General features: G+C 54.3%; 1 protein-coding gene across 4 annotated transcripts; it reads left to right on the top strand.

Moving 5' to 3' along the window:
• The first annotated feature begins 395 nt into the window (after positions 1–395).
• Positions 396–26765, top strand: VANGL2 (VANGL planar cell polarity protein 2). 4 transcript variants are annotated; one of them, XM_028488735.1, is made up of 9 exons: positions 445–476; positions 15010–15074; positions 16070–16330; positions 16471–16591; positions 18507–19114; positions 19897–20033; positions 20549–20684; positions 23637–23868; positions 24685–26765. In XM_028488735.1, the coding sequence occupies exons 3-9, from the start codon at positions 16260–16262 to the stop codon at positions 24943–24945; spliced, it is 1566 nt and encodes a 521-aa protein (XP_028344536.1). In that variant the 5' UTR covers positions 445–476; positions 15010–15074; positions 16070–16259; the 3' UTR covers positions 24946–26765. The 4 variants fall into 4 exon arrangements, with proteins under 4 accessions (XP_007129701.1, XP_028344536.1, XP_028344537.1 ...); XM_028488736.1 differs by lacking the exon at positions 445–476 and adding an exon at positions 12970–13164 and having other exon boundaries at positions 15010–15064; XM_028488734.1 differs by lacking the exon at positions 445–476 and adding an exon at positions 12970–13164.
• Positions 26766–27131: the final 366 nt, after the last annotated feature.

Genomic DNA, 27131 nt, shown 5'->3' with positions numbered 1-27131 from the left:
CGAAGGGCTGGGGGGGGCGGCGACTCGTGGAAGAGCGGGGCCGCAGACAATGGACGCGGCGGCGGGAGGGGCGGCGGCTGCGGGAACAGCCGGGAGGCGGCACCCGGGAGCGCGCGCTCCCCCGCCCCCTGCACCCCCTCGGCTCTCGTCCCCTCCCCCTCCGCCCCCTCCCCCTCCTCCGCCGGTTCCTGATCTGATTCCTGATCCCTGATTCCTTGATCCTTGGTCCCGCCATGGGAGCCTAAGCGCCCCGCATTCCCCCCGGCCCCCTGCCCCTGGGGCCCTGAGGGGGAAGAGACTGCGATCTGGGACGGAGAGGGGGCGACCAGACTCAGGAGCCCCCCTCTACACCCCCCCATCGTTCGCGCTGCCCGTCCGGGAGCGCGGAGTTCGTAGCGACCCGGAACGCTGCGGATACAAAGGCGCCGGGCCGAGTGGGGCGCCGGCGGAGCCCACCCGGCAGTTCGCAGCGGCTGGTGAGTGCCGGGCCGAGGGGGCGCGGGCAAAGTTTGCAAAAAAAAAAAAAAAAAAAAAAAAAAAAAAAGGAAACAGAAAAGGGGACAATCATGCAAGGGGCCAGGGGGTGCCGGTCCCCCAGCGAGTGGGGTGGCTTATGGGGGAAGGGGGGCACGGGGTAACCCCCTTCCGGTCCGTTCCCCCACTGCACAGCGGAGTGCCCCCCCAACTTTGGGGAGAGGAAGGGGCGCGTGGGGAGGGGGCGGAGCCCGGGCCTGGAGAGCCGGGGACTTTCCTGGGCCCGGGGCCCGGCGCCCAGCGGGGGCCTTAATGTTACCGGGGGAGCCGGTTGAAGTCAGAGGCTGGGAGTGTGTGTTGGAGGTGGGGAGAGAGGCGGTGGAAGGATCGAAATCTGGAGGTGTTGGAAGGCGAGGGTGTTTAGGGGTGCATACACACCTCAGAAGTGTGGGGAGGGCCGGGGCCAGATATGCGTTGAGGGTGTGATGTGGAGTCTGGGGAGACCCGCCCGAGGAGAGTAGAGGGGGGTGTTCGTGCAGGTCGATGATGGGGATGGAGGCCAGAGACCCGGGCACTGTGTTATCTATCGGGGCCCAGAGGACAGGCGCCGGCATCCCTCTCTCCACTCATATTTACCCATTTGAGGGGCTGTGGGCTCTGCATTGGTGAGTTTTAAAGGCTTGGTGGAGCATCAGTGTGCATGATTCTTTGTTTTTGTGTGTGTGTGCACCTTGATGTGCTGCGTGTTCCTGCAGGTGGGTTTGGAGATGAAGGTGTTTTTCTGTGCCTGAGTGTGTGTGCACCCAAGGAGGAGCTGACCATGTATCTGTGATGTGTTTGGATATTTATTTATGGGTATACTTTGGGGAAGGGGTGTGTATCTATGTGTGTGAACTGGGTAGGGGTTTATGGGAAAGAGATAGACAGGTACTGAGGAAGGTGGGTGTGTAAGAGCAGAATGGGGCATACCTGGATAGGTGTGTGTGCATCTGGGTACTGGAAAGAGATGCGAGTGAATGTGTTCTCTTGTATGTAACCTGTGTTGATAGATAAGTACCAGCGTGTGCCTGCCGCACCACACACAGGTGGTGTGTGTATTTCTGAGTGTGTATTGGGGGTACTGCCACTTGCCTCTGCAGGCAGATTTTCCTGGCAGAGAGCCCAAAAGGAGGGCTGCCTGGAGGATTTTGAGGCTTCTTGGATGGTTCTGCCCTGGTTTTGAGGGTAGTGCCTTAAGTATCTGAGACCTCTGGGTGGGAGTGAGTGGGCCATTTTATGAGGTGCCTGTTTTGGACAAGGGTGTGTGTTGTGGGGAATAGGGAACAGGGGTTCAGGTTGTAGTCCTAGAGGAATCTGGGGGATTGGAGGAGTCAGGGAGAAGAATAAGAGGGACATCCTCTTATTCCACCTTATAGGTAGGGTTCTAGTTCTTGGAGAGGCTACATTCTTGGCTTCCCAGCCCAAGTTCAGCCCCCTCAGGCCACAGTTCTCTTGTAAAGCCATCTTGGAGTTTGCTGTTTCAGAGCCCACTAACTGCCCTGCCTCTAGGATCCTATAGTTCCCGAGGAGTCTGGGATTTTGGTATGGAATGGAGGCCAGAGGAAGGAGCATGCCTGGAGGGATGAGACCCGGTGCGTAACATCTTGGGTTCCCTTCCCATGGGGTTGAGAAGGTAGCATGGGAGCTCTGGGGAGGGCAGTGGAGGGTGTTTCTTCAGGAGTTTCTGCAGGTGTGTCTGTGTGGTTTATCACACTTTCTTTTTGCTGGTGAGCAGCATGATTGGGATGGAGCTGTGGTCTGGGGCCAGGTCTCAGGGTGAGGAATAGGGGCTGAGCTTGCCAGGAGGGCAGTTGTCCCTGTGGTGGGGAAGGGGCAGGCACCCATCCAGGGCTGTACTCACCGTCATGATGGTGCGGTGGGAAGTGGATGTATCTGTCCCCAGAGAAGCAGCATCTACGTTCTCTGTCTCTTTCATTCTTTCTCTTTTGGGATGAAGGGAAGGGGCTGGCCATCTTTGGGATGCGTGCCTTGTTTGCCCATCTCACTCTCAGTCATTTTCCTTTTGCTGCCAGAGGTTAGATTGAGGCACCCAGTTTTAGGAGCTGAGGCTGTGAATGCACAGGCCCATTAGGGTCTCTGGGTAATTCCCTAATGGGAGTTCCTAATGGGCATGTGCAATTGGAATGTTCCCTCTTCAGCCCTCAGGGCTCCCCACCTTTCTTAAGCCCCCAGATTAAGAGCAGAAAATGTTGGGACTAGGGGTGGGGCAGAGAAGGAAAAGACTGGATTAAAAAAATGCATGATTGCCCCAAACCTGACACCCATCTGATGGGTAAGGTTCCCAGGGCGATCGAGGCTCTTGCACCTAGGATGGTGTGCTCTGGGGTACCTTCCAGGGTACCTTGTTCGCTCCTGTCCTCTCACTGCATGCATGATGTATTATACTGGTGTGTGATGGGGGGCTCTTCCAAGGAGGAGAGGACTTGTGGTCAGACATTGGGAAAGGCCGCCTCTGAAAGTACTTCATGGTGGAACTAGTGGCCGCGTTGCCCCCTCCTCCCCCATTGTCTTGCTGCCCTCTCTCCCCCTAACTCTTCTGGGGCCGGCGTCTCTGGGGGGCCCCCTCTGCTCCTTCTGTTCCTTTGAGATCTGAGGAAGGGCCCCCTTCCCTGTCCCTAGAGCAGGACAGACTTTCATCTGCTTACTTGGTTTCCAAGAGGTCCTTTCAGTTAGAGGGGGATCAACTTGACTTACAGAAGCTTTGTGGGGAACAGTGAAGAGATCTGGGATGCCCCTCATCCCCTGAGTTTGAGGGTCTCCAGTTTTCCTTGGTATTCCTCCCTGAGCAGCTCCCCACACTGTGAGGCCAAAGGGAAGCGTCCAGCAGAGTTGGCTGGAATTAGTACTTAATAGTGTTGTGACATTGGGCGGGTTCTTAAAACCTATTCTTAGATGTCTTAAGACACTATCCTCAAGACTGCCCTGGTGGTCCAGCGGTTAAGACTCTGCTCCCAGTGCAGGGGGCCCGGGTTCGATCCCTGGTCAGGGAGCTAGAACCCACATGCCACAACTAAGAGATCCTGCACGCCGCAACAAAGATCCCGCCTGCCACAACTAAGACCTGGTGCAGCCAAATAAATAAATAAGTAAATATTTACCAAAAAAAAAAAGGCACTATCCTCCCTCCCTAGATTGGGCCTTCCTCCAGGAACCTCTAGTGGCCTCCTTCCCTGGGTTTTAGCCTGCTCTTAAATTCTGGTTTTGCCACTTCCTAGTTCTGAGACCTCAGATAGAGTAGATAACTTTTGAAGCCTCACCTGTAAAATGGAGTTAATAATAGGCCCTACCTCTTAGCTTTATGAGGATTAAATGAAGTAATATATAGAGAGTACTTCACACAGTGCCTGGCACTTGGGAAGCCCTCAGTAAACGTTAGCTGGAATGGTTTGGGTTCTGATTGATTATTAAAGGAGTGAGTTCTGGGTTGGGGAGGAGAGCTAGGCCTTGGTTCTGCACTTCTTCTGGCAGACCATATTGGGCACTGCCTACTATTTGCCAGGTGCTGTGTGAAGCACAAGGGATGGAGGGGTGAATAAGACCAGCTTTCATAGGGAAAATGTGCATAAACATGCCGATTCACTGTAACCCAGTGAGTAGTATGTGGAGGTGTGTTCAGGAGGCCACCGGAATGTGGAACAAGAGTGCTTGGTCCTGGCATGGGTGTCAGGGAGGGTTCCTGGAGGAGATGTGCCCTTAGTTGGATGTTTTTTAACTGAGATGAAATTCACATCACATAAAATTAGACATTTTAGGGACTTCCCTGGTGGTCCAGTGGTTAAGACTCTGCAAGGGGTGCAGGTTCGATCCCTGGTCAGGGAACTAAGATCCCACATGCCGCGCGGTGTGGCCAAAAAAAAAAAAAAAAAAAAAAAATTAGCCATTTTATGAGGCCACCGGAATGTGGAACAAGAGTGCTTGGTCCTGGCATGGGTGTCAGGGAGGGTTCCTGGAGGAGATGTGCCCTTAGTTGGATGTTTTTTAACTGAGATGAAATTCACATCACATAAAATTAGACATTTTAGGGACTTCCCTGGTGGTCCAGTGGTTAAGACTCTGCAAGGGGTGCAGGTTCGATCCCTGGTCAGGGAACTAAGATCCCACATGCCGCGCGGTGTGGCCAAAAAAAAAAAAAAAAAAAAAATTAGCCATTTTATTATTTATTTATCTATTTGGCCACGCCGTGTGGCTTGTGGGATCTTAGTTCCCCGACCAGGGATCGAACCCGCACCCTCAGCAGTGAAAGTGCGGAATCCTAACCAGTGGACCGCCAGGGAATTCCCTAAAATTAGCCATTTTAAAGTGAACAGTGGCACTTTGTACACCCACAGTGTTGTGCAACTACCACCTCTATCTAAAAACACTTTCATTATCCCCAAAAGGAAACCTGTACCCATTAAGGATACAAGTTAATGTATCCTCCCCATTCCTTACCTCCCAGCCCCTGGCAACCACCAATCTGCTTTCTGTCCCTATGGATTTACCTATTCTGATGTTTTATATAAATGGAATTATACAATGTGTGACCTTTTGTCTTGCTTCCTTCACTTAACATAATTTTTTCAAGGTTCATCCACGTTGTAGCATCACACCTCCACTCCTTTTCGTGGCTGAATCATATTCCACTGTGTGGATCAACCTTAGCTGGATTTAAAGGATGAGTTAAGCAGGCAGGGAGGGGCCTGGGGAGGGTGCTGCAGGTAGAGGCTGAGCATGAGTTAGAAGGAACCAGGGGTGCTGGTGAGCCACATGCTGCTGGTGTTACTGGATCTTGAAGTATTAACTGGGGTTTTGGCCTCAGTTTCCCTGCCTATAAAATGAAGTCCTGTGTGGTCGGCTGGGGATGGAGGTATTAGGGAGAGGAGAGGCTGGGGTATTATTGCCTCTTCTCAGAGTCTGGGTCGCAGATGGGAGTTTTTAAAACTTGCTCTTTCTTCCTCTTTCCTGGGCAGCTCCCTCCAGTGTGCAACTGCCCTCATCCCTGTGGGTACCCATCTTCCTGTTTTACTGGGCATTGACTTCCCCCCTCTCCGAATTGACCTGAAATTTCTGTCATGCTCTCCAGGTGGGTAACCCTGTTCATGGGGAGATTTTGGTAGCAGAGGTGAAGGAAAAGGCCTGGGAGTAAATCCTACTCACACTTGTTCCCCAGCAGCCTTCCCTGTTTATATCCTGTCTCTTGCTGATCTGACTTGGGCAACCTTCTGTCACCTTTTCTCTTGTGATGTGGAGAGAAATGAGGTGGGTCAGGAAGACTCTCCCCATCCCTTTCTCCACACTGCTTGGTTCAGAGTAGGAGGCAGAGGCCTTGTGTGGCGGCACCCTTTGGAAATTAGGTGTTGCTGTGCTTGTCTGGTGCCCCTGGCAAGGCTGGTAATTACAGACATGACAGCTGGGAACGGATTTGGGAGAAGTGGGCTTAGAATCAGCAGAGCTGAGGATATCCTGGTAATCAGGGTGGGGCAGTGAGAGGGGAGAGTGGGAAGAAGTTGGGGGCTGGAGTGGGGCGGGAGGCTTGGGGCCCTTTTCTCCTGCCACTCCACGCACAGCTGAGCTTAGCGCCTGCAGGAGAGAAGGAGGTGATTAGAGCCCAGGCCCTGCCTAACTGTAAGTGTGGAAGGAGGGAGGGGAAGAGAGAGGCTGGAGGATACAGGAGTCCCTGAGGAAAGAGGCAGAGAGTGGGATGAGGGGTTTTGGCTGCTCTCTCAGACCTGGGTGTGGTCTAAGTTAGACAGGGGCCGTCATTTGGGGGCTGGGGCCAGCACTGTAGCCAAAGTGTTGTTTCCATCTTATTCCGGGTGGGGTCTTACTTCTCACAATGAGGTTATGGGAACAGGGAGTGAAGGGGATTGGCTGTGCACGCACCCTCTACAGGAGAAAGAGGTGGAAACTAACATTTTACTGAGCATCTGTTACGTGCTTTACTCCGTGATATTCTGTATACATTATCTCATTGAACACTCGACCTTCTGAAGTTGGCACAATTATCCCCATTTTACAGATAAGAAAACTGAGGTTTAGAGAGGGCAAGCAACTCATCTAAGATCACATAGCTCTTCAGAGGCTATGCTAGGTCTATCTGACGTCATTTCTCTTCCGTTTTCCAAAGTGTTCTTTCCACCTTTCCCTCCTCTCATTTCATTTAGTTCAGGTTTTGTTCATTATTGTCTTCAATCTCGAACTTGAATAATTCCCCTCTCTCCTGAAAAGCAGACATGAGTCCAGATGTCAGCCTGAGGAGTAGAGAAGTCTACCCTTGAGGGAGGGTGTCAGTCTGCTGGAGGAATGGGGTCTCCTAGGAGGAGCACCTTGTTGTCACAGCCTGGGGCAGGCCTGCTTCCTGGGCAGAACATCCCCAGGGACTGGCCTGTTCCTGTCTGCTGGGTCACTTCACACGTGGGGGCTCTGGCCACCATAACCCATGGAGTCTTGTTTTGATTGGAAGGGCCTGGCCCTCATTGTCTGTAGAGTTTTCCAGCAACCCCCTAACAATATCCCTCAGACCCCAGAGAGTTTCACCAGAGAGTTCGTGGCTCCCCCAGTCTGGCTAGAAGAGAGAGTGTGTCTGTGTGTGAGGATCTGGGGAGGGGGCTCTGGCTTTTTAGGGTGAGTGGAGGTACACAGGAACAGGTGCTGAGCCCGAGGTGTGAATGCAGTAACTTAGAAAGCAACCGAGGGTGAACAGAAACACTTATTTTTGTCCCCTGCTTTACTTTAGGATTGGGGTGGCAGATATAAGCGTCGGGGGATGTTGAGGCTCCTCAGAAAGAGTGAAAACCTCGGGTGGTGGCTTTGTCGAGACAGTGGAGGTTGGCTGGTGCTTGGGCCTTTCAGCTGGCTCGGTTTTCTTAGATAAGAACTGGCTGATTTACCAGGTCAGAGGCCCTGGAGTGAAGCAGGAGGAGAAGGTTTTCAGAATGGGGAGACCCAGGCAGAGCCAGGCCTGCCACCCGCACCCCTAGTCACACTGCGTCTTGCATCCTTAGGCCCTCCCTACTGCTTTCCCCACACAAACCGACCTTTGTTGCCAGTGTCCCCACGTCACAGCTCTCCCCATCCACGTGCAGACCTAAGGTTGGCTGACTCCTCATCCCGAGGAGCTGCTTTCTACTCACCCCCCACCCCCACCCCAAGGTGGGTGCTGGGTGAGCAGGCTTTGAAGGTCTCTTGGGGTCAGGGACAGGTGGGGCCCACCTAGGACAGTAGGCTAAGAAGAGGCGGAGGCATTTTTGTTTCCCGTGAGGGTGTGGGCATGTGGAGTGCACAGGAAGTTGGCCTCTGGGTCAGCGTGCCCTGCCCACCTCCCGTTGTCCACATTTTCCTGTCCCTGAGGACAACTCAAGGTGCCTATTTTCCTTCTGGCTCTTCCGCAGCTTACGTGGTGGGCACGTAGGGGCCAGTCCTTTGCCCTAGCTGAGGGAGGAAGAAGCTCAGAGCCTGGTGGGTGGGAATTATGGGGCCTGCTCATTGGTGAAAATTTAACAGAGTATCCAGGCATCTGGAAGCCCCGGTTACCTTCTCCCCAGCTTAGCATCCTGTCTCCCCTCTGGCCTCCACCTGGGACAGATGCCAAAGGGATTACTGGCCCCTTCTACCGCGCACTTCTTCCTCCCACCCAGTGTTCCTTTCCAGACTCACTGGAAATGGGTCTGGGGAAGGCAGGGAACGCAGCGCTATGGTGTGTGTGCAACATGCGTGTACTTGTGTGTAGTGCGTTGGGGGAAGGGACTTTCTGAGAGCAGGTGTGGGGGTGGGCATGCTGGAGAGAAAGCAGAGCAGGTCTCTACAGAACCTGCCTGGCCAGGGTGGGTGGAGCTGGGCGGGGCAGACAGGAGCCATTCCAGGTTTCAGAGGGGGAATACGAGTACTGGTGTACGTGTGCCTGTGTCTGTGCTTAAGTGTGTCTGTGGATTTGGAGGGTCCTCAGTCTCCCCCCCTGCTTTAGATCGAGATAAATTAAGGAAGTAGGTGGAGAAGGGCTTGGCTCTGGCTTCCCTAGCTCCTTTTCAGTTAGAATGCAAGCTCAGGTATCCTGGCCGGGAGCCCAATCCATGGGCCCTCCTCTGCAGTGCTCCTTGCACTGGGGTCTGGTGGTGAACAGCTACTCTGGAAGCATAGACTGTCTGCAGGACCCAAGCATGGCTCTTCCCCTGCTCCTCAGCCCAGTGAGGAGAGGGATCCTGCCCCCTGCCCCAGGGCTCTAAGGAGGGTGAGCTCATGTCTGGGGCCATCCTGGGAGAGTGCCCGTTAACAGGGCAGGGGCGGGGCTTGGTGCCAGCTTTTGGACTTCTGCGTCCGGCTCTTTCCTACCCCTCAGCCCACTGAGATCCAGCTGTTCCCTCTGGCCTCCTGGACAGCACTGTCACTTAAGGACATTTGGGGCCTTTTTCAGGGTACAGGAATGGGGGGGGTGCAAAATCCCATTTTTGGTCTAGGGCCTGGGGCTGGTCCTGGCCCACTTTATGCCTTAGTTCTTTTCGTGGTAGGGAGAACCCAGCATGGGCCTCCTGGGATGGAGGGCTCGTCCATGGCGCAAGGCTGGATGGGAGTGATGAAGGAACACTGAGATCCTCAGTCAGGAGTGGTCGGTGGGTGGAGGCAGAAACCAGCCCTTACAGGGGAAGGGGCTCTTCAGTCTCAACTGTCTCAACAAGCTTAGGCCTGTCTAGTCTCTGTCCCTTTGTCACTGAGGAAGAAGGGGTAGGGCAGGAGCCAGTGAATTCTCTCCTGTGCTGGCCATCTCGTAGTCTTGGCTATTCCAGGAACCAGAGTCCAGAAGGAGTGTCGTGGAGGAGCCTGGTCTCACTCCAAGAGGAGCACGCCTCAGAGTCACAGTGTTAGTGAGGTCTTTCTAACAACAGAGGCCAGAAAGGGCTGCCTGGGATGTAGTACCATGAGCTAGCACCCTTCTTTCTTTGAGCCCTACCTTTTTATATGTAAAACTTGGGGTTGCACCTGGAAGGCCTCTTCTAGCTTAGTGCTGGGACCTACCGAGAGTTGGGTGCGTCAATCCACCGTCTCCTCCTGTGGTGGTGGGGGGCCGTGGAGAACGATGTGGGCACAGTCAGAGGTTCTGGAACCTCCCTCTCCTCCCTGGGAGCTTGTTAGGTGCTGCATTTTCCCCCCACGTCGGACACGTCCTGCCTCTACCAGTGTCTGACAGGGCGGCCTGGATTGAGCACATCCATGAAACTCAGGGAGTGATGTGGCAAAGAGGAGAAACCAAGTGGGACAGTTAGTTGTGACTTGGAATCTGCTCTGCCTCACACTAGCTGATGTCTTGGCAAGGTGCTTGGTCTCTGTGGGCAGACATCTAGCTCCTTGGATACTGGGCTGGGAGATGGGACTTCTGGTGCCCCCCCAGGAGGGAGGGCATCCAGCACTTTGGGTGGAACTCACATTGATATCCTTGGACAGAGGCAGTGGTAGGTGAAGCTTAGGGAGCCATGGGGCTGGGGGCCCACATGTCCACACCTCCCATGATTTGTAGTGGGGAAGAGGGTGCAGGGCACATGCAGTAAGACTTAGGCTCTTGTGTAGGAATCAGAGACCTTTTCAAAAAAATTGAAGTATAGTTGACTTACACTGTTGTGTTAGTTTCAGATGTACAGCACAGTGTTTCAGTATCTTTGAAGATTATAGGAGTCAGAGACCTTTAATGGGCAAGGGTCCACAGACTCCTCTGCAGGAAGGGTCTAAAGAGGTGATCATGCCCATTTCCTTGCATCCAGGCAGGACCACCCTTCCCCATCCTGGCCTGAGGAGAGGAAGGCCATTTGTTTAAAAAATGGTCCTATCGGAGCACTGCTCCTGTAGGATGAAAACTTTTGGCTTCCTGTCCTCTTTCTCATCCTCTTCCCCCCTCCAGCTGCAAGTGCATTCTGAAATCCCAGACAAGCGCCTTCCTCTGTGCCCCGGGTCTGGAACTCCCAGCCCTGTGCCCTCGATAGGGATGAGGAACTGCAGACGCCCTTTCTGGGTGCATGTTTGGGTTCTGTCCCCTCCCCACCTTCTTCCCTACCTGGTTGCCCTGCTCCCACAGTCCTTTCCCCCAGCCCCATCCGGGTCCTGTCTCTGCCTCCTTTCCCCACCCCAGGCCTGAAAGGAGCTGGGGCCGGGTGGTGGGGTGGCCCCGGGCTAGAGCAGTAGGGGGAGGCGGTGACCGCGGCCCTCAGCACGCGCCTGGCGAGGGGCCGCCTGCGTCTGTGCCCGAGGCCTTGTCTGCCTGGGCTGCTCCTCTGAGTGGGGCAGGGGCGAAGGGGCTAGTCTTGGTCTGACTTTTGGCCAACACAGACCCCTCCGATGCCACCCCCCCCCCACCACCCCGGGCCTTCTCCCTCTGCCTGTTGCCCGGTTTTGAGTGTATTTTTTCCAGAGGCCTCTGATTGTTTCCTGAAGAAACCCGATCCCAGAGCTCATACAAAAGCTGGGGCCGCCAGAGGAGAAACCCCATTCTCTCCCCCTCTGTCCCTACCCCCCCACCTCCATAACCTCTCTCGCTTGGGATGCTGGGTATGGGTTCCAGGACCTGGCTGCCATCACCTAGGCAACAGGGGGCTTTGGTTGCCATGGTGATCAATGTGGGAGAAGCTGGGCAGCAGGGACAAAAGCCCCCACATTTCCCCCCCCCAAGCCCTCCTCCCAATCCTCTTGGGATGATACTGAGACACATTCCATTAATTTTATTTCTGAAAGGCCTTTGGAGGGGAGAAGGGTCTCCTTTTTGTGACGGCCTCTCTCTTCCCTCCCACTCTCCTTTCTGGCCAACCCCAGATAATCCATGGTTGGTTTGAGCAGGGGACCGGGTGAGTGTGTTTGTGTGTCTGGGGTGGGGTGGGGGCAAGGTGAAAAGCAATGGAACATATTCCCTTTTACAGCCTCCCACCCCTCAAACCAGGGCACTCCCTGCCCTGCAGCAAGTCCGGACTTCCCTCCCAGTCCTGTCATGCCTCCCACATTTCCACTTGTTGATCTCATCCAGCGATCCCCTCCCCCACTCTCTTTCCCGGGAACGCTGCCCACCCGGGAGACCCTCCAAACCCCTGATTCCTGAGACCGATTAAACAAGGGGAACTTCTGCCCTTCTCTTTGCTCACCTCCCATCCTTCCCCACAGCCTCTCCAGGGCTTGGATTAGCTCCCTGGGGTATTTGAGGGGACAGCAGGCAAAGGCCTCAGAAATTGGGTTCATTTTTGGCCCCTCTGTTTGGTAGGGGAGGGAGGAGCATGTTTTGGTGCTTTCTGGGCACCTTGAGTTGGGTTGGTAGGGGTGGGAGAAACAGGCCAAGGGAGCTGGGTTTATGTTGGGTCTTTAATAAGTAGCTGAGAGGAAGGTAGGGAGCTTTAGGCCAGGGCAGCTTAGAACAAAGGGCTGGGAGGGGACTGGCACCCTTGTCTGGTTTGAAATTTATCTGTAGGGGAAGCACAATGGCATCAGCTTCCCTCCTGGGTGTGTTTGAAGTGGTGGTTCTGGTCTGGGGTGTGTGTGTGTGTGTGTGTGTGTGTGTGTGTGTGTGTGTGACTTTAGTTGTACAAGCAGCAGGATTTATTTATACCACCTCTTTCCCAAGTCTCAGAGGAAGTATCTGGGGATTGGAGTAGGAATGATCCTGAAGCCAGAGTGTATTAATTGCTTAACTTATTACTTGCTGAGCAGTTTATTAAAGTACTTCTTTTACCCCCAGGATACGTTCAGCAACCCCACGAAGTGTGTATCATTTTCCCTATTTTACCAATGAGCCTACGAGGCTGCCAAGCACAGAGAAGTTAAGTAACTTGCGCATGGTCACACAGCTCATCAGTGGGAGAGTTAGGCTTGGAATTCAGATACTTGGCTGCAAATCCCAGGCTCTTTTTGCTGTTGGCTCTGGCAGACATGAGAATTCAGGCTGGGGAGATGGAGAGTCTGGGTTCTGGTGTCTCTGTCTGGACTGGAGTCCATGGCAGTCCTTTTTGTCTTTATTTCTCCACCTCTCTCACTCTGTAACCCAGCTGTTCTCTTTGAACCTCCTGGTGAAATTCAGTTTTTAGGAGGATGACTAGAAAGAATAAGCTGAACCACAGCAAGAGAGCTGCAGGTGATGTGTCTGAACTGTATCAGGGACTAGACCAGTAGAATGGGTTCTTGGGGGAGACGGGGTAGTGGAGCCCAACATGTAATTTACAGACAGGGAGATGAACAGGGCCTTGTTTGTAGCAAAGGTTTTTTTGTTTGTTTGTTCTTTTCCGGTACGCGGGCCTCTCACCTTTGTGGCCTCTCCCATTGCGGAGCACAGGCTCTGGACGCGCAGGCTCAGCAGCCATGGCTCAGGGGCCCAGCTGCTCCGCGGCATGTGGGATCTTCCCGGACCGGGGCACGAACCCGTGTCCCCTGCATCGGCAGGCGGACTCTCAACCACTGCGCCACCAGGGAAGCCCTGTAGCAAAGGTTTTTAGAAAGGTTTAGGGTGGGTTAAGATACTGTGTCTCTGTTTTCCTAAGTATGTTTCTGTCACACACTTGCCTTGACATGGAGCTATTGACAGACATCACCAGGCCGTGGAGTGCCTCCGCATAACTCTGTTAGGAGGATAAATGAATGGATTTAGCATTGATTTCATCTCTCTACAGTCGTTGCAGTTTCCCTGAGAGTCAGGTGGGTATTAGTTACTTGCTATCTGCCCATGGGAAGGTGGTAGATACAAATATGCATCAATCATGGTTCTTTTTTTTTTAAAATAAATTTATTTATCTTTTGCCTGTGTTGGGTCTTCATTTCTGTGTGAGAGCTTTCTCTAGTTGCGGCGAGCGGGGACCACTCTTCATCGCGATGCGCGAGCCTCTCGCGGTCGCGGCCTCTCTTGTTGCGGAGCACAGGCTCCAGACACGCAGGCTCAGTAGCTGTGGCTCACGGGCCCAGTTGCTCCGCGGCATGTGGGATCTTCCCAGACCAGGGCTTGAACCCGTTCCCCTGCCTTGGCAGGCAGATTCTCAACCACTGCGCCACCAGGGAAGCCCCTCAATCATGGTTCTTATTCTCAAGTTACTGATGGTTCATTTCAGTCGGAGAAAAGTTAACAACTGCATAAAGCAAATTAACGTAACTGACCTCTGGCAGCACCTGGCTGATTTTATTCCTACCTTGAAACACTCTAATTCTTGGCTGCATGAGAGCCCACTCTTCTGGCCTCCAGGCTCCTCTGGCCTTGCCTTCTCAGCCTCCCTTGCCTGATCCCTTTCCTCGGACACGTTTACATATTGGGGTTCTCAGGGACCCCCTATTTAACCCTCTCCCTGGGTGATCTCATCCATTCCCCTGACCTTGCACACCATCCATACCTCTAGCTCAGACTCTTTTCTGAGTCCAGCTCCTCTGACACCAGCTGCCTGTTCCACAGCCTGTCTCACAGCCATGAACTCAGCACACTGGAAACGGAACTCACCAACTTCCTCCCCAGTCTTCCCACCTAATAATGGCACTACCACCACACTCTCGCTCAGGCCAGAGATCTTGACGTTCCCCTCCCCCTCATGCAGTCCAATTAAGTCCTGTTGGTCCTACCGCCAACATATGTCGCAAAAGTGACTATTTCCCATCTCCTCTGCTGCTCTGCCCCATCCAAGCCTCACCACTGTAGTCACTTCTTTTTTTTTTAAAAAAATTTTAATTTTATTTATTTATTTTTGGCTGCGTTGGGTCTTCGTTGCTGCACGCGGGCTTTCTCTCGTTGTGGCGAGCGAGGGCCACTCTTCATTGCGGTGTGCAGGCTTCTCACTGTGGTGGCTTCTCTTGTGGAGCACGGGCTCCAGGCATGCGGGCCTCAGCAGTTGTGGCACACGGGCTCAGTAGCAGTGGCTTGCGGGCTCTAGAACACAGGCTCAGGAGATGTGGTGCATGGGCCTAGTTGCTCCGCGGCATGTGGGATCTTCCCTGACCAGGGATCAAACCTGTGTCCCCTGCATTGGCAGACAGACTCCTATCCACTGTGCCACCAGGGAAGCCCAGTAGTCGCTTCTTTACTCATCTCCCTACTTCTGCTTTCTCCTCTTTCCAGTCCATACCTGCATAGCTAAAACCCTTTGCAGGCTTCCCATGAGCTCTTCCCCTGACCCATGGAGTTTGCAATAACCCGGCCCCCGGCCATCTCTTCAGCCTCACCTCCCACTGCCCTCTCCCTTCCGCAGCTCCGGCTCCACTGGTCCACCCAACTCTTTGCTGCCTTTGGCCTCCCACGGGGGATTCTGAGCTCTGCAGGCTTTTCCCTCCACTCTGCCTGCTTAAATCCTGTGTTCTTTCAGGCTTAGCTGTTGTTTTCTCAGACTTTCTGGAACCACTCAGTTTAAAGGAGCCCCGCTCCCCAGACTTGTCTGTCATTACTGTCCTCGTTATTCTCCTTTCATCACTGATGTGGTTAGTCGTTTATACTCACCTGTTTAATTGTTTAGCGTGCACCTGCCCCACTAGATTGTGAACTCAGTGTCTTTTCACCACTGTACGCAGGGCCTGGCAGGGTATATGGTTCCTAGGAGGAGCCTAAGCAAGAGCTGATGACTCAGTGAGTGAAGGTAGGAAATGACTGCTCAGTGCACGGGGATGATGATGGTGGGGTCGGGGTTGGAGGGGAAGATGTAACATTGGGTGCTGGGGGAGGTGGGGGCTTTCGTGAGGGGGTAGGTGCTGCGCTCTGAGGAATGAGCAGGGTTTGGTTGAGAGTAAGAGAGGAGGGGAGAAGGAGAGGTCCTTCTCCCTGCAGAATTAGAAGGTGAAAGTATAGAAGAAAGATGCTGCCCCTCAGCCCACAAATAGCCAGATAAGCTCATGACCTTGCCTAGCTCAGGATGTTAGGTTTTCAGAGAATGGTTTCTACTCACCTTTTCCTCCTGCCTCCCACCATGTGATCTGTAGTTTCCATTCCTTACCCCCGCTTTGTGTGCACACACAAGCACACACACACACACACACACACACACACACACACCCACGCACACCTTCAGGAGGAGCCGCCAACTTGACCTGGCAGTAACTATGGGTGTGTTTGACGTAGATGCTGGGGAGCGGATGCCAAGAGAAGCAGCCATAGGCAGCCCCCTGTGGGCACACTCAGAACTTATGAGTGGGAGGAGATGAGGGGAGAGAAGGAGAGGCTTGGGGCAGCCTCTGGGCAGAGCTAGCTGCCTCCTGCTATGGTCTCCACTGGTCCAACCAGTTGGCCTGGCCAGAACCTGCCTTCTCTGAGTCTTAGTTTTCCTGGCTGAGAATAGGAAAGCATTGCCTGGTTCTCCCCTGCAGGGGGTCCAGTGTTGGGTCATTCTGGGTGGCCTTTGCTGGCCATCTTCCCCCACCCCTGAGCCCTTGGCACAGTCTGGGGGTGCTCTTTCTAGGAGGCAGGGCAAGAGGAACTGGGCCCACTGGACAGAGCAGGAACCTGGGTGGAATATTCTCAGGTAGTGGCAAGGCTCCCCTGGGCTTCCTGCAGCTGCCTTTTGGGGATGGCCTTCCTCTCCACTCTGACCCCACAGAAAGCTCCAGCTCCCCCTAATCAGCTGCTTCCTCTCCTCAGGAGGGCCGCTTGATTTTCTCTGAGACCAGCCCACCCGTCCAGCAAAATAGAGTCCCTCAGGGTGACGGTTGATTTTCTAAAGGTGCCCCTTGGCCTGAAGAAGTCGGTGCTAAAGGAGGTGGCAGTGGGGCCCCCCAAAAGGCCCCAGCCTGTGGCCCTGGAGCGCTACAAGGCGCGGCGTTCAGACGCCATGGACACCGAGTCCCAGTACTCAGGCTATTCCTACAAGTCGGGCCACTCCCGCAGCTCCCGCAAGCACAGGTGGGTGTGCGTGGGGCGTGACGCAGGTGGTGGGGGAGGGGTGGAAGCATGCACAGGGGTGGTGGACTGGGGGTGGCTGCTGAGAAACCCGGGTCCTCCCCTTGACCTCCTGTGCCTGTTCCCCTGGCCTCCTGCTGCAGGGACCGTCGGGACCGACACCGCTCTAAGAGCCGAGACGGGAGCCGTGGGGACAAGTCGGTGACGATCCAGGCTCCAGGGGAGCCCCTGCTGGACAATGAGTCCACGAGAGGGGATGAGCGGGTGAGCGTCAGGGGGATGAGGTCTAGGCCAGGTGTTTTCCAGACTGATCCTTGGAGAAGTTAGAGGTCCATCAGAAAGGGGAAGGGCCTGGAAACCTGGTCTCTTCCCACAGAGACCAGATCAGGGAGGGCATCTTGCGTCATACTTCTGCTAAGTGTCCCAAGCTAGGACCTTGTTTCCGTAGAATTCAGTAGAAATTCAGTAGAATTCAGAGATCCCTTTGGAAGCAGCAGCCTCTTTCGTCTTTATGACCCATGTGACTTGGGCTGTGTAATGGGAATTGCCTGGCTCCTCTGGGCTCAGGCCAGCCAGTTAAGGGGCTGGGAATCTGGAGTGGGAGGGGCTGGGGGTGTGGCAGCCCTGAGTTTTCCTTGAGCCTAAAGGCGTGGGCGCTCCAGCGCTCTCTGGTGTCGGACTATAGAATAGCACCTCTGGTCTTAGGGTAGGTGGGAGGAGTCGATGGAGAAAGGGGAGGGAGAAGAAGTGAGCCTGGGGAGTCGGAGGAGGTTCCGCAAGAGAGTTCTCTGGGACAGGGCTGAGCAGGTTGCTCCTGGTTTAGCCTCTCTGGCCCACTGTGTGCACCTGGCGGGGAGGTCAGGGGGCAGAACCCTTCTGCTGGCAGAAGGCAGAGGCAGGATTTGAGTTGACTGTGAGGTTGTCCATGTCTCGTTCCTCCTTTTCTTTCTTCTTGGGAGCATCTTAGGGAGCTGGAGACTTCACAGGACATCTCTGTGACTGACACTGGGATTCCTGGGTCTTGGGAGCAGATCACTACCTGAGGGAAATGTTCTTTCTCTCTCTTTCCCAATCTCATCTTCTCCCAGAGACCTGGCCTCCTGAATTCTTGAAGTGACCCTGAGACCTGATCAGCTCCTTGTTGTTGACGATTGCCCAGGCCCTTGATGCTTGGAGCGCCTAGGCAGTGTGGCTGAGGGTCATATTAGGGTTCCCTGAGCTGAGAGCAGGCAGCGCCTCCACTTTTCATCTTCTGGTCAGACTCTTCTCCTTTCCTCGGGGAGGAGATTCTTCCACCGCCTAGTCGCTGACCCTGCCAGGCAGTCTCCTACACTCCCCATTCTGTGTCTCTGTCCTGTAGCCTGAATCCCCTGGGTGTCAAAATGTGACTCCATATTCCCAGACTGTCCACGAGTTAAGGGTGTAGGCACGGATGACCACTGGTGGTCTTGGGGCTCCTCTGAGGGATGGCATCCAGCCCCTGCAGAGAAACAGCTTGAGTGGACCACACTCAGAAGGGCACCAGGGGACCTCAGCCTGTCCACCCACTTGCCTCCAGGAACAGGCAGCCCCCTGTGTGGTGGGCATTCAGATGGCCCAGTAGAGCCAGCCAGGAGGACCAGAGACCCAGAGTGGCCCCGAGCCTGCACTGTGTCTCACTTCCCCCGCATTAGTCACTCACCTTCCCCAACCCTTCCTCCCGGTGTGCTCTTCTCTTCACCACGCTGCCTTTGTCAGGTCACTCCCTTAACCAGAAACCTTGAGTGGCTGTCCATACTTGGAGGATAGGTACCTGTTGCTTATCCTGGCCTTGCAGGTGGCCTGCTCGAGCCTGCCTGCTTTGCCTGGAGAGTCTGACCTCGGATCCCAGTCTCTGGCTGAGCAGCTCCCTGGCATCTGTCTTGTACCCTCTGCTCTGAGGGTACATGGGTAGCTTTTTGCTGTCTGGCTGATGGCATGAAGCTCCCACAGGGCCCAGGACTCAGATGGCCCATCCCTGCAGAGGCCAGGCTTGGGCATGCCGTGGAGCTCAGTAAATACTTTGATGGCTGCATGTTTGTTGATTACCCTCTTTTCTCCTCTCCCTGCTTTGCTCTCTGTCTTCTCTCCGCTCACCTTTTCTCCCGTGTCCCTGCCTTCTCCTCCTCTCCCCACATTGCTGCGGCCCCTCCTGATGCAGGACGACAACTGGGGGGAGACGACCACAGTAGTAACGGGCACCTCGGAGCACAGCATCTCCCATGATGACCTCACGCGCATCGCCAAGGACATGGAGGACAGCGTCCCGCTGGACTGTTCCCGGCACCTGGGCGTGGCGGCGGGGGCCACGCTGGCTCTGCTCTCTTTCCTCACGCCGCTGGCTTTCCTGCTGCTGCCCCCACTGCTGTGGCGGGAGGAGCTGGAGCCGTGCGGGACAGCCTGCGAGGGCCTCTTCATCTCCGTGGCCTTCAAGCTGCTCATCCTGCTGCTGGGCAGCTGGGCCCTGTTCTTCCGCCGGCCCAAGGCCTCTCTGCCCCGCGTCTTCGTGCTGCGTGCCCTGCTCATGGTGCTCGTCTTCCTGCTCGTCGTCTCCTACTGGCTCTTCTATGGCGTGCGCATCCTGGACGCCCGCGAGCGCAGCTACCAGGGCGTGGTGCAGTTTGCCGTGTCACTGGTAGATGCCCTGCTCTTCGTGCACTACCTGGCTGTGGTCCTGCTGGAGCTGCGCCAGCTCCAGCCTCAGTTCACACTCAAGGTCGTGCGCTCCACTGACGGGGCCAGCCGCTTCTACAACGTGGGCCATCTCAGGTATGGGCGCGTCGGGGCAGGCAGACGGGCCTGGGGAGGAGGCTGAGAGGACCCTAGGGTAGGAGGGTGTGATAGTGGGGCTGGAAGGGATGGGTTAGGAGCGCTGTGTGGGACGGAGTTGCGTACTCTGCACATCTTAGGTTTTCAACAGCGTTTGTCAGGCTAAGGGTCCTGGAGCAGGTAAGGCAGGAGTTAGGAGTTGGGAGTGAATAGATGAACAGACAATTAGAGATCGGGGATCTTAGAGAGGGATGGACCAAAGAGGAAAAAGGTTTGGGGCATGAACAGGGGCTTTTTGGAATCATGTTTCTAGCTCTTTCTTGGAGGCACAGCCTCTTGAGGGCACTCAGTCAGTGGTCACAGAGATGAGCTGGCCAGAGGAGGGACTACCCCCCAGAGGAAAAGATAATGAGGAAAGTTCTTCAGCCCCCCTAAACTTGTGGGCAGGATGCCCGCCCTGGCCATCCAGAGTATCAATAGCACCTCCTGGTCCTGCAGGGAATCTTGGGGGGAGAATGATGAAGGGGAGGAGGTGACCCTTGGCTGGGGACCCTGGCCCAATGCCCTTTCTTCCCTGGGCTTCAGCACGGCAGGGCAGGCCCAGCCCTGGGCAAGGCTTGGGAGCCTGGTAAGTAGACCTCAGGCCCTGAGTCAGGCTCCTTGGAAGCAGCTTGTCCCTGCCCTCTGTCCTCTCCTGCCCTGCCAACCTGCCCTGATGTGTCCCTCCCCCTGCACCCCTTGTCTGTCCGTTCTCCCTCCCCCTCCTGCCGTGTCCCCCACAGCATCCAGCGCGTGGCAGTGTGGATCCTGGAGAAGTATTACCATGACTTCCCTGTCTACAACCCTGCCCTCCTCAACCTGCCCAAGTCCGTCCTGGCCAAGAAAGTGTCTGGCTTCAAGGTGTATTCCCTCGGAGAGGGTGAGCGGCCCTGCTCCTCGGCCTCCTGGTCTCTTCCCAAGCAGGATTCCCAAGTTCCTGCCTCCTGTTTCTCTTTCCCCCTTCTTCCCTTGCTTTCTCCTTTCTCCAGCCCGTGTCCCAGCCCCTTCTGTTCTGTCATTTCCCTTAAGTCCAGGTGGCTGGTCTTAGCTGCTGACTCTACCTGCTGTCCCTTTATGCTACGGTGCGTCCCCTTAATCTGGCTCCTCTCCGTCTGCTCATCAGCCCTGGTGCTAAGCCCTCGCTCTCTGAGCTCCAGAACCTCCTGCACTGGGGAGGAACACGTGTGGCACTCCTGCCCTCCGGTGCCTTCCTTGTTGCTTTCCTGTGGGCCTCTCCCAGACGCGGCCAGGAGGGTTGGGAACGGGAGGTATTGCTGGGGGGTGGACACAGCTTCCTCTGGATGCATCAGGTTGCTGGCTCCAGACTTCCTGGAGCGAGAAAGGAGGCCACGCTCTGAAGTGACCATCCCCTCTCTCTCTCCTGCTCCTGTGCAGAGAACAGCACCAACAACTCCACGGGCCAGTCCCGGGCTGTGATTGCAGCAGCGGCCCGGAGACGGGACAACAGCCACAACGAATACTACTACGAGGAGGCCGAGCATGAGCGGAGGGTGCGCAAGAGGAGGGCCAGGTGGGTCGCTGGGCGGGGGGAGGGGTGCTGGGGGCTGTTGGGTGTGGATAGGCTGGGGAGAGGAAGACCATCGGCTTCTGTAACTGCTGATGATATGGGTGGGGTGTGTGCATTCACTTTCTGTTGCTGCCTTAATAAATCATCATGAACCCGGTGCTGCAAAACACCCTACATTGATTGTCTCACAGTCCCATGGGTCAGGCACGGGTGAGCTGGACCCTCCACTCAGGGCTCATGGGCTGAAATCAAGATGACTCTCGTTTGAGCCTGAGTCCCCTTCCAAGCTCACTGGTTGTTGGCAGAATCAGTTCCTTGTCACCTGGACCCATAGGCAGTTCACCTTTTCCTCCAGGCCAGCAAGACCAGGTCTCTCTCTCTGACTTCTGCCACCAGCCAGAGAAAGCTCTGCTCTTAAAGGGCTCATGTGATGAGACCAGACCTGTCAGGATAATCTCCTTATTTTAAAGTCAACTGACTCAGCACTTTCATTGCATCTGCAAAACGTACCGAGATTATTGGATAACCAGGGGATGGGCATCTGATGGAAGCGGACGGGGCATTTGAATTCTGCCTACACAGTGGAGCAGGGACTATTAAAGGATGTGAGCCTCCCTGGCAATGGCAGGGATTGAGGCTAGACTAGCCCTCCTTCCAGTAGATCTTGTAGGCTTGCTCAGCAGATGGTACATTTTTACCTGCAAAAAAATACCATATGCTAACACATATATATGGAATCTAAAAAAAAATAATGGTCCTGAAGAAGCTAGGGGCAGGATGGGAATAAAGATGCAGACCTACTAGGGAATGGACTTGAGGACGCGGGGAGGGGGAAGGGTAAGCTGGGACAAAGTGAGAGAGTGGCATGGACATATAGACACTACCAAATGTAAAACCGATAGCTAGTGGGAAGCAGCCGCATAGCACAGGGAGATCAGCTCGGAGCTTTGTGACCACCTAGAGGGGTGGAATAGGGAGGGTGGGAGGGATATAAAGCGGAAACTAACACACCATTGTAAAACAGTTATACTCCAATAAAGATGTTAAAAAAATAAATAAATAAAATAAAATAATATCCATTTATTTCCCGGGGGAAAAAAAATGAGGTTCTAGTGCCCATATCTTGGTAAATTCTTAAACGCTGTCCTCACTTCTCCTTTTTTCCTGTTCACATTGTTATGTGAATGCTAGTCATGCCTGAAGATTCTTTCTTGGTGCTTACTGTTTGATAGGGCCCACCTTGGTCTGTTGGGATTTCCACGCAGGAGGAGCAGAGGGTCATGGAACTCTGCCCTTCCTCCCACATGACCTCCAGGCTTCCAGGGAGAAAGGTAGCCCTGACCCTGTTCTTACATGAGGCTGTAGTAGACTGAAGGTCAGCAGCTCCATTTCTGTGACATTCCAGCAAGTCTCCAGTTGTCTCAGAAAAGGCCCTCGTGGGAAGGAAACCGGAGATGTCCCCTTCCTCCTCTACCTTTGCCCTGACTAGGGTCTTTTGATCTCCTGTGCTGCCACCACCATAGGGGACCCTTTCCTTCCCCATTACCTTGGTTGTAACCGGGAGAAAACTATTTCCCTTGGTTCAGATCCTGAGTCAAAAGGATCTTTTCAAAAGAAACTTTACTGAGACACTTGGGGGAAGCAAAAGAATAAACAGAGACATGGTAGACTTACACAGATCCACACAGTTACTTAGCCCAGAATCCCATCCTAAGCTGCTTGAAGTCCCCAGGTTCCTGGGTTTCCGGATACTGTTATTGTTTTGTATGTCTCTATGCTTTTTTTTTTTTAAATTTTATTTATTGATTGATTGATTTTTGGCTGCGTTGGGTCTTCATTGCTGTGCGCAGACTTTCTCTAGTTGCGGCGAGTGGGGGCTATACTTCATTGCGGTGCGTGGGCTTCTTATTGCGGTGGCTTCTCTTGTTGCGGAGCACGGGCTCTAGGCACGTGGGCTTCAGTAGTTGCAGCACGTGGGCTCAGTAGTTGTGGCTCATGAGCTCTCTTAGAGCACAGGCTCAGTGTTTGTGGCACACGGGCTTAGTTGCTCCGTGGCATGTGGGATCTTCCCGAACCAGGGATCGAACCTGTGTCCCCTGCATTGGCAGGCGGATTCTTAACCACTTCTCCACCAGGGAAGTCCCTGTCTCTATGCTTTTAATGTAAATTGGCTTCTTTCCCCTGCTTCCCCCTTAACAGTATATTTTTTAGATTCACCCTTGTCTGTATATCTGGTTTGTTGCATCTCATTGCTGCATAGTACTCAGAGAAATCTTCCACCATCCTGATTAATATTTGGATGATGGTCATCTTCCTAATTTTTTCCATTTTGATGAATAAGTAGTATCTTATTAACATTTTAATTCTCTGATTACTATCCAGGGACGACTTCATCTCTTTTTCAGCCTTTCAGGTCTCTTACGAATTATTTGTTCACTCCTTTGCCCATTATCTATGCTGTTCTTACCTTTTCCTTTTTGATTTGCAACATATTTCTCGCATTACCTCTGCCCACCCCAGGTGTTAGTTAACGTTGCCCATGCTGTCGTGGTTGAATAGACATCTGTCATTTTGATGTAGTTACGGCTATTAATTTTTCACCCACTGAAGTGTGATGTGGGGGGTCTTAAGAAGGCTTTTTCTAGGGTTTGATCCATAGTTGTCTCTCTGGGTTTGACACTAGATTGTCCTCCCTGGGTCCCTGGGCTGAGCTCACTGAGCTCTACAGCTGTTTCCTATCCCTAGAGGGGGAAGGACCCTCGCCCTCTCCCCAGCTGCACACATGCATGTTCACATGCACACACACAGCCCCCAAAGCCTGCTTCTTGACTCCAGTTGGGTGCGTACTGCTTCAGGGAGAGCACAAAGGCCTGACCTCGCTCAGGCTGCTGGAGGGCTGAAGCTGGGGGGAAGATGAGAGGTTGGCGTCTGGTCCATACTCCTCATGTCCCCCAGGCTTGTGGTGGCCGTGGAGGAGGCCTTCACTCACATTAAGCGGCTGCAGGAAGAGGAGCAGAAAAACCCCAGGGAGGTGATGGACCCACGGGAGGCGGCCCAGGCCATCTTCGCATCCATGGCCCGTGCCATGCAGAAGTACCTTCGCACCACCAAGCAGCAGCCTTACCACACCATGGAGAGCATCCTGCAGCACCTTGAGTTCTGCATCACTCACGACATGACACCCAAGGTAGGCCCATTCTGCCCCCGGCATCCTTCCTCTTTCCCCAGTTCTGGCCCCTTCCTTTCCACTTCCTTCTCCCTTATTCTCTCACCTCCTTCCGTACCCTCCATCCCTCTCTCTCTCACCTCTACCTCTGTATAGTCTCTTCTCTCATCTGTACTCCCTCCACTCCATCTCTGCTTGGGGCAAAGTTCTTAGATGGTGAGGAGAAGAGAGAATTTCAGGATCATTTTGGGAATGGTTGAGACCTATTTCTTATCTCTGTAGGGGTTCCGGAATTTTCAGATCCAAACTCCCACCTTTACCCCCCTCACCTCCAGAAGATGTTCTTTGCACTGTGCTCTTTTTGAGCCATTCCCACCCTTCAGCTCTACGGCCAACTTCCTAGACTTGCATCCCCTGAGCCACCTTTGGGGACCAGGTGACTAAAGGTGTTGTACTTTAACTGTGACACCTCTAGCTTTCTGCTGGTGCAGCCCTGCTGGATGCTTCCCATACGAGCAGAAGGGAGAAGAAGGAAGGACGAGGGAGGGCTTGCCTGGGTCATAGCAGGTGCCGGGGATGAGGGGTCAGGAGAGCTGGGTCCCAGTCCCGACCCTATTGAGCTGTATCACCTCCGTGGGCTCCCGATCCCTCATTGATAAGCTAGGGTCTGAGGCAGATGATCTCAGGCCCTTTCCTGCTCTAACATTCTGAGATCGTTTGCAGAGAGTGAGCCTGGGGACATCTTGTGGTCTTTGGAAGCTGTACCCCCCAAGGGGTAAAGGAGGGTGGGTGGGAGGGAGGGAGAACTTCCTGTGAAGTCCCTTCTCCCTTCCTCAGGCCTTCCTGGAGCGGTACCTGGCGGCTGGACCCACCATCCAGTACCACAAGGAACGCTGGCTGGCCAAACAGTGGACACTGGTGAGCGAGGAGCCGGTGACCAACGGGCTCAAGGATGGCATCGTTTTCCTCTTGAAACGCCAGGACTTCAGCCTGGTGGTCAGCACCAAGAAGGTCCCATTCTTCAAACTCTCCGAGGAATTTGTGGACCCCAAGTCGCACAAGTTTGTCATGAGGCTGCAGTCCGAGACCTCAGTGTGACTGTGCAACAGCAGGGGGAGTGGGAGATGCGGGGGGCTCCTGAGGGTGGTGGGGGCGTGGCCCTCAGGCCCTGCCACATTCCTGCCACCTTCTTCCTCTTGCTCTAGTTTTTTTTTCTACTTGAATTAACCCCCCCCCCCACCTGTCTCCTCCCCTCTTCCTTGTTTACCCCCTGTGAACCTGGAGAGGCCATCCTGCTGTCAACAGTACCTGGGAAATTCCCTCTCCTTCTTCCTCCCGCCCACTTTTGTATCACTCCAGGCCCTGCAGGAACCAGTGCCTCTCTCCCTCTCCTTTCCCCGGGTGACAGTCTCTTCTGAAAGGGCACAGGGCCCACCTGAGCCCCACTCTCGAACCCAGGTTCTTAGAAGCAGTTCTATCCAGCGGCCCCCAGAAGGGTTTCTCTGGGGGGCGCCGATCTGACTCCAGAGAGCCACGGTGCCAAACTCCTGGGCAGCGCTACCTGCGACCTCCTGGCGACAGGTGGATCTGCTCCCCCTGCTCGCTCACCCCAAGCCGGAGTTCTTGGGCAAGGATCCTCCTGCATCCTCCCACACGGCCCCAGAGTCCGGGGCCTCCCTGCCAGGGTTATTTGCTTCCAGCTGTTTGAGCCTCTCTCCCCCATCCAGACATATTCAGAGCAAGGGAAGATCCCATCCTTTACCCTGAAATCTCTACCTTCCATTTCTGATTTGTGTGGTCATGGGTGATCACAGGCAAAGTGAGATGGAAACCCTCTGTGACCACTTTTCCTGGGCCCTGGGGGACAGTACCTTTCTTCCAAGGGGTCTTTCCTGTGCAGCCCCTGGGGGAAGGTCGGGAGAGAGCCCCGTGAACATCGCTGGCCCCTACCCTCTGAACTTCCTTCACCTCTGTTCCCACCATGGTGGGACGGGTCTCCCCCTTCCCAGTGAAGGATGCCACGTAGACTCCTATACAGAATTAGTGGCTTGCAGACCCTGACCCACCCTGGTGGTCTCAGCCAAATGTTTTTCTTTCCTTCACCAGCCACCCCCAGTCTTGCTGTCTCTTCTCTCAGCTGCAGAGACCTGTTGCCTCATCTCTTTTTCGGGGGGGGAGCCAGCAGCTCCTCCTTATCCCCTGCCTTAAGTCCACTTCTTTGCCTCAGGGGTCTCTTTTCCTTGGCTGGCCAGGGTCCCCCCTGTTCCCTCACTGCCTGGTTTTCTGGGCTCTGGTCTCCCTCTGTATTGGGGTGAGGGACCAAGATTGCTGCCTTTGATGGGTACTTAGCCCCTCACCCCATTTACCTTCCGTAGTCTTTGCACCCAATCTGAATTCTTGAGCAAAATTTGCTGGCCTTCTAATACTTACTTTCACTGTAAATCTGAGCCTTTAAATCAGACACCCTTAAATTATGTCGTTTTAGCCAAGGGGAATAGAACTAAGAAGTACTCACTTACCTCCAGCCAGCACCCATGTTGGGGAGCATTCTGGTGGCTGGGCTGGAGCAGTCCCCTGGGCCAGTCCTCAGAATAACTCACAATGCCCCTTTATAAGCTCTCTTTCCCCTGGAAAACCCATTGGTTCTTGCCTTGCAGAGTGCACCCTGGGATAAGATCACAGTTGATCTCTTACCAGGGAGTCTTCTTCTCTGTGTAGTGGCAGCCCTGGGCATGATGGAGCCTGGGGATTGTTTCTCCTGCTGTCCTTTCTGAAAAAGCACATCTTTCCACACACCACTTACTAGAGAAGGGTTCTTCGGCCAGTGCTTACCTTGTCTGCACTTGGGTGGGTTATGGGGCTGACCTAGGCAGGGCCTGGAGGTCAGCCTTGGGTCGGGGCTGTGGGTTTGGGGATAAGCCTGAGTGAAATACATCCTGTCCTGGGGGTCCTGGGAAGGTATTTTCTCCTTCTCTTCAAAGACCTGGTTTCAGAGGAGTCCCTTCTGGGTCACATTTCTAAATACCTCACTATCCTGGAAAAAGGGGCCTGGATGGTGATTGGGGTCACTGCCTTCGTGGGCAGGAGTGGGATGTGGTGTGGTTTGAGGAGGAGTTGGGGTGGGGAGAGGGCAAGTATTTGGGATCAGAGTCGCTGCCCTAGGTTAGGGGCGGGGGAATGTTTATTTTAAGAACCTGCCATGTTTTTAATCACTGTGATTTTTTCATTCCCTTTTCCTAAAACAAAAAGACATTTTTTTCCCCCGACTCTCTCTCTAAGCACTA

This window comes from Physeter macrocephalus, chromosome 4 (assembly GCF_002837175.3).
Source record: "Physeter macrocephalus isolate SW-GA chromosome 4, ASM283717v5, whole genome shotgun sequence".
NCBI lineage: Eukaryota > Metazoa > Chordata > Mammalia > Artiodactyla > Physeteridae > Physeter > Physeter macrocephalus.
This window is presented reverse-complemented; position numbering and strand designations above follow the sequence as displayed.

Excerpts from the sequence above, each read along its gene's own strand:
- VANGL2 (XM_007129639.4), top strand. The coding sequence starts at position 16,260 with ATGGACACCGAGTCCCAGTACTCAGGCTATTCCTACAAGTCGGGCCAC. Across the intron at positions 20,034-20,548 it reads GGTGTATTCCCTCGGAGAGG|AGAACAGCACCAACAACTCC; the intron begins GTGAGCGGCCCT and ends GCTCCTGTGCAG. Across the intron at positions 23,869-24,684 it reads CTCACGACATGACACCCAAG|GCCTTCCTGGAGCGGTACCT; the intron begins GTAGGCCCATTC and ends TCCCTTCCTCAG.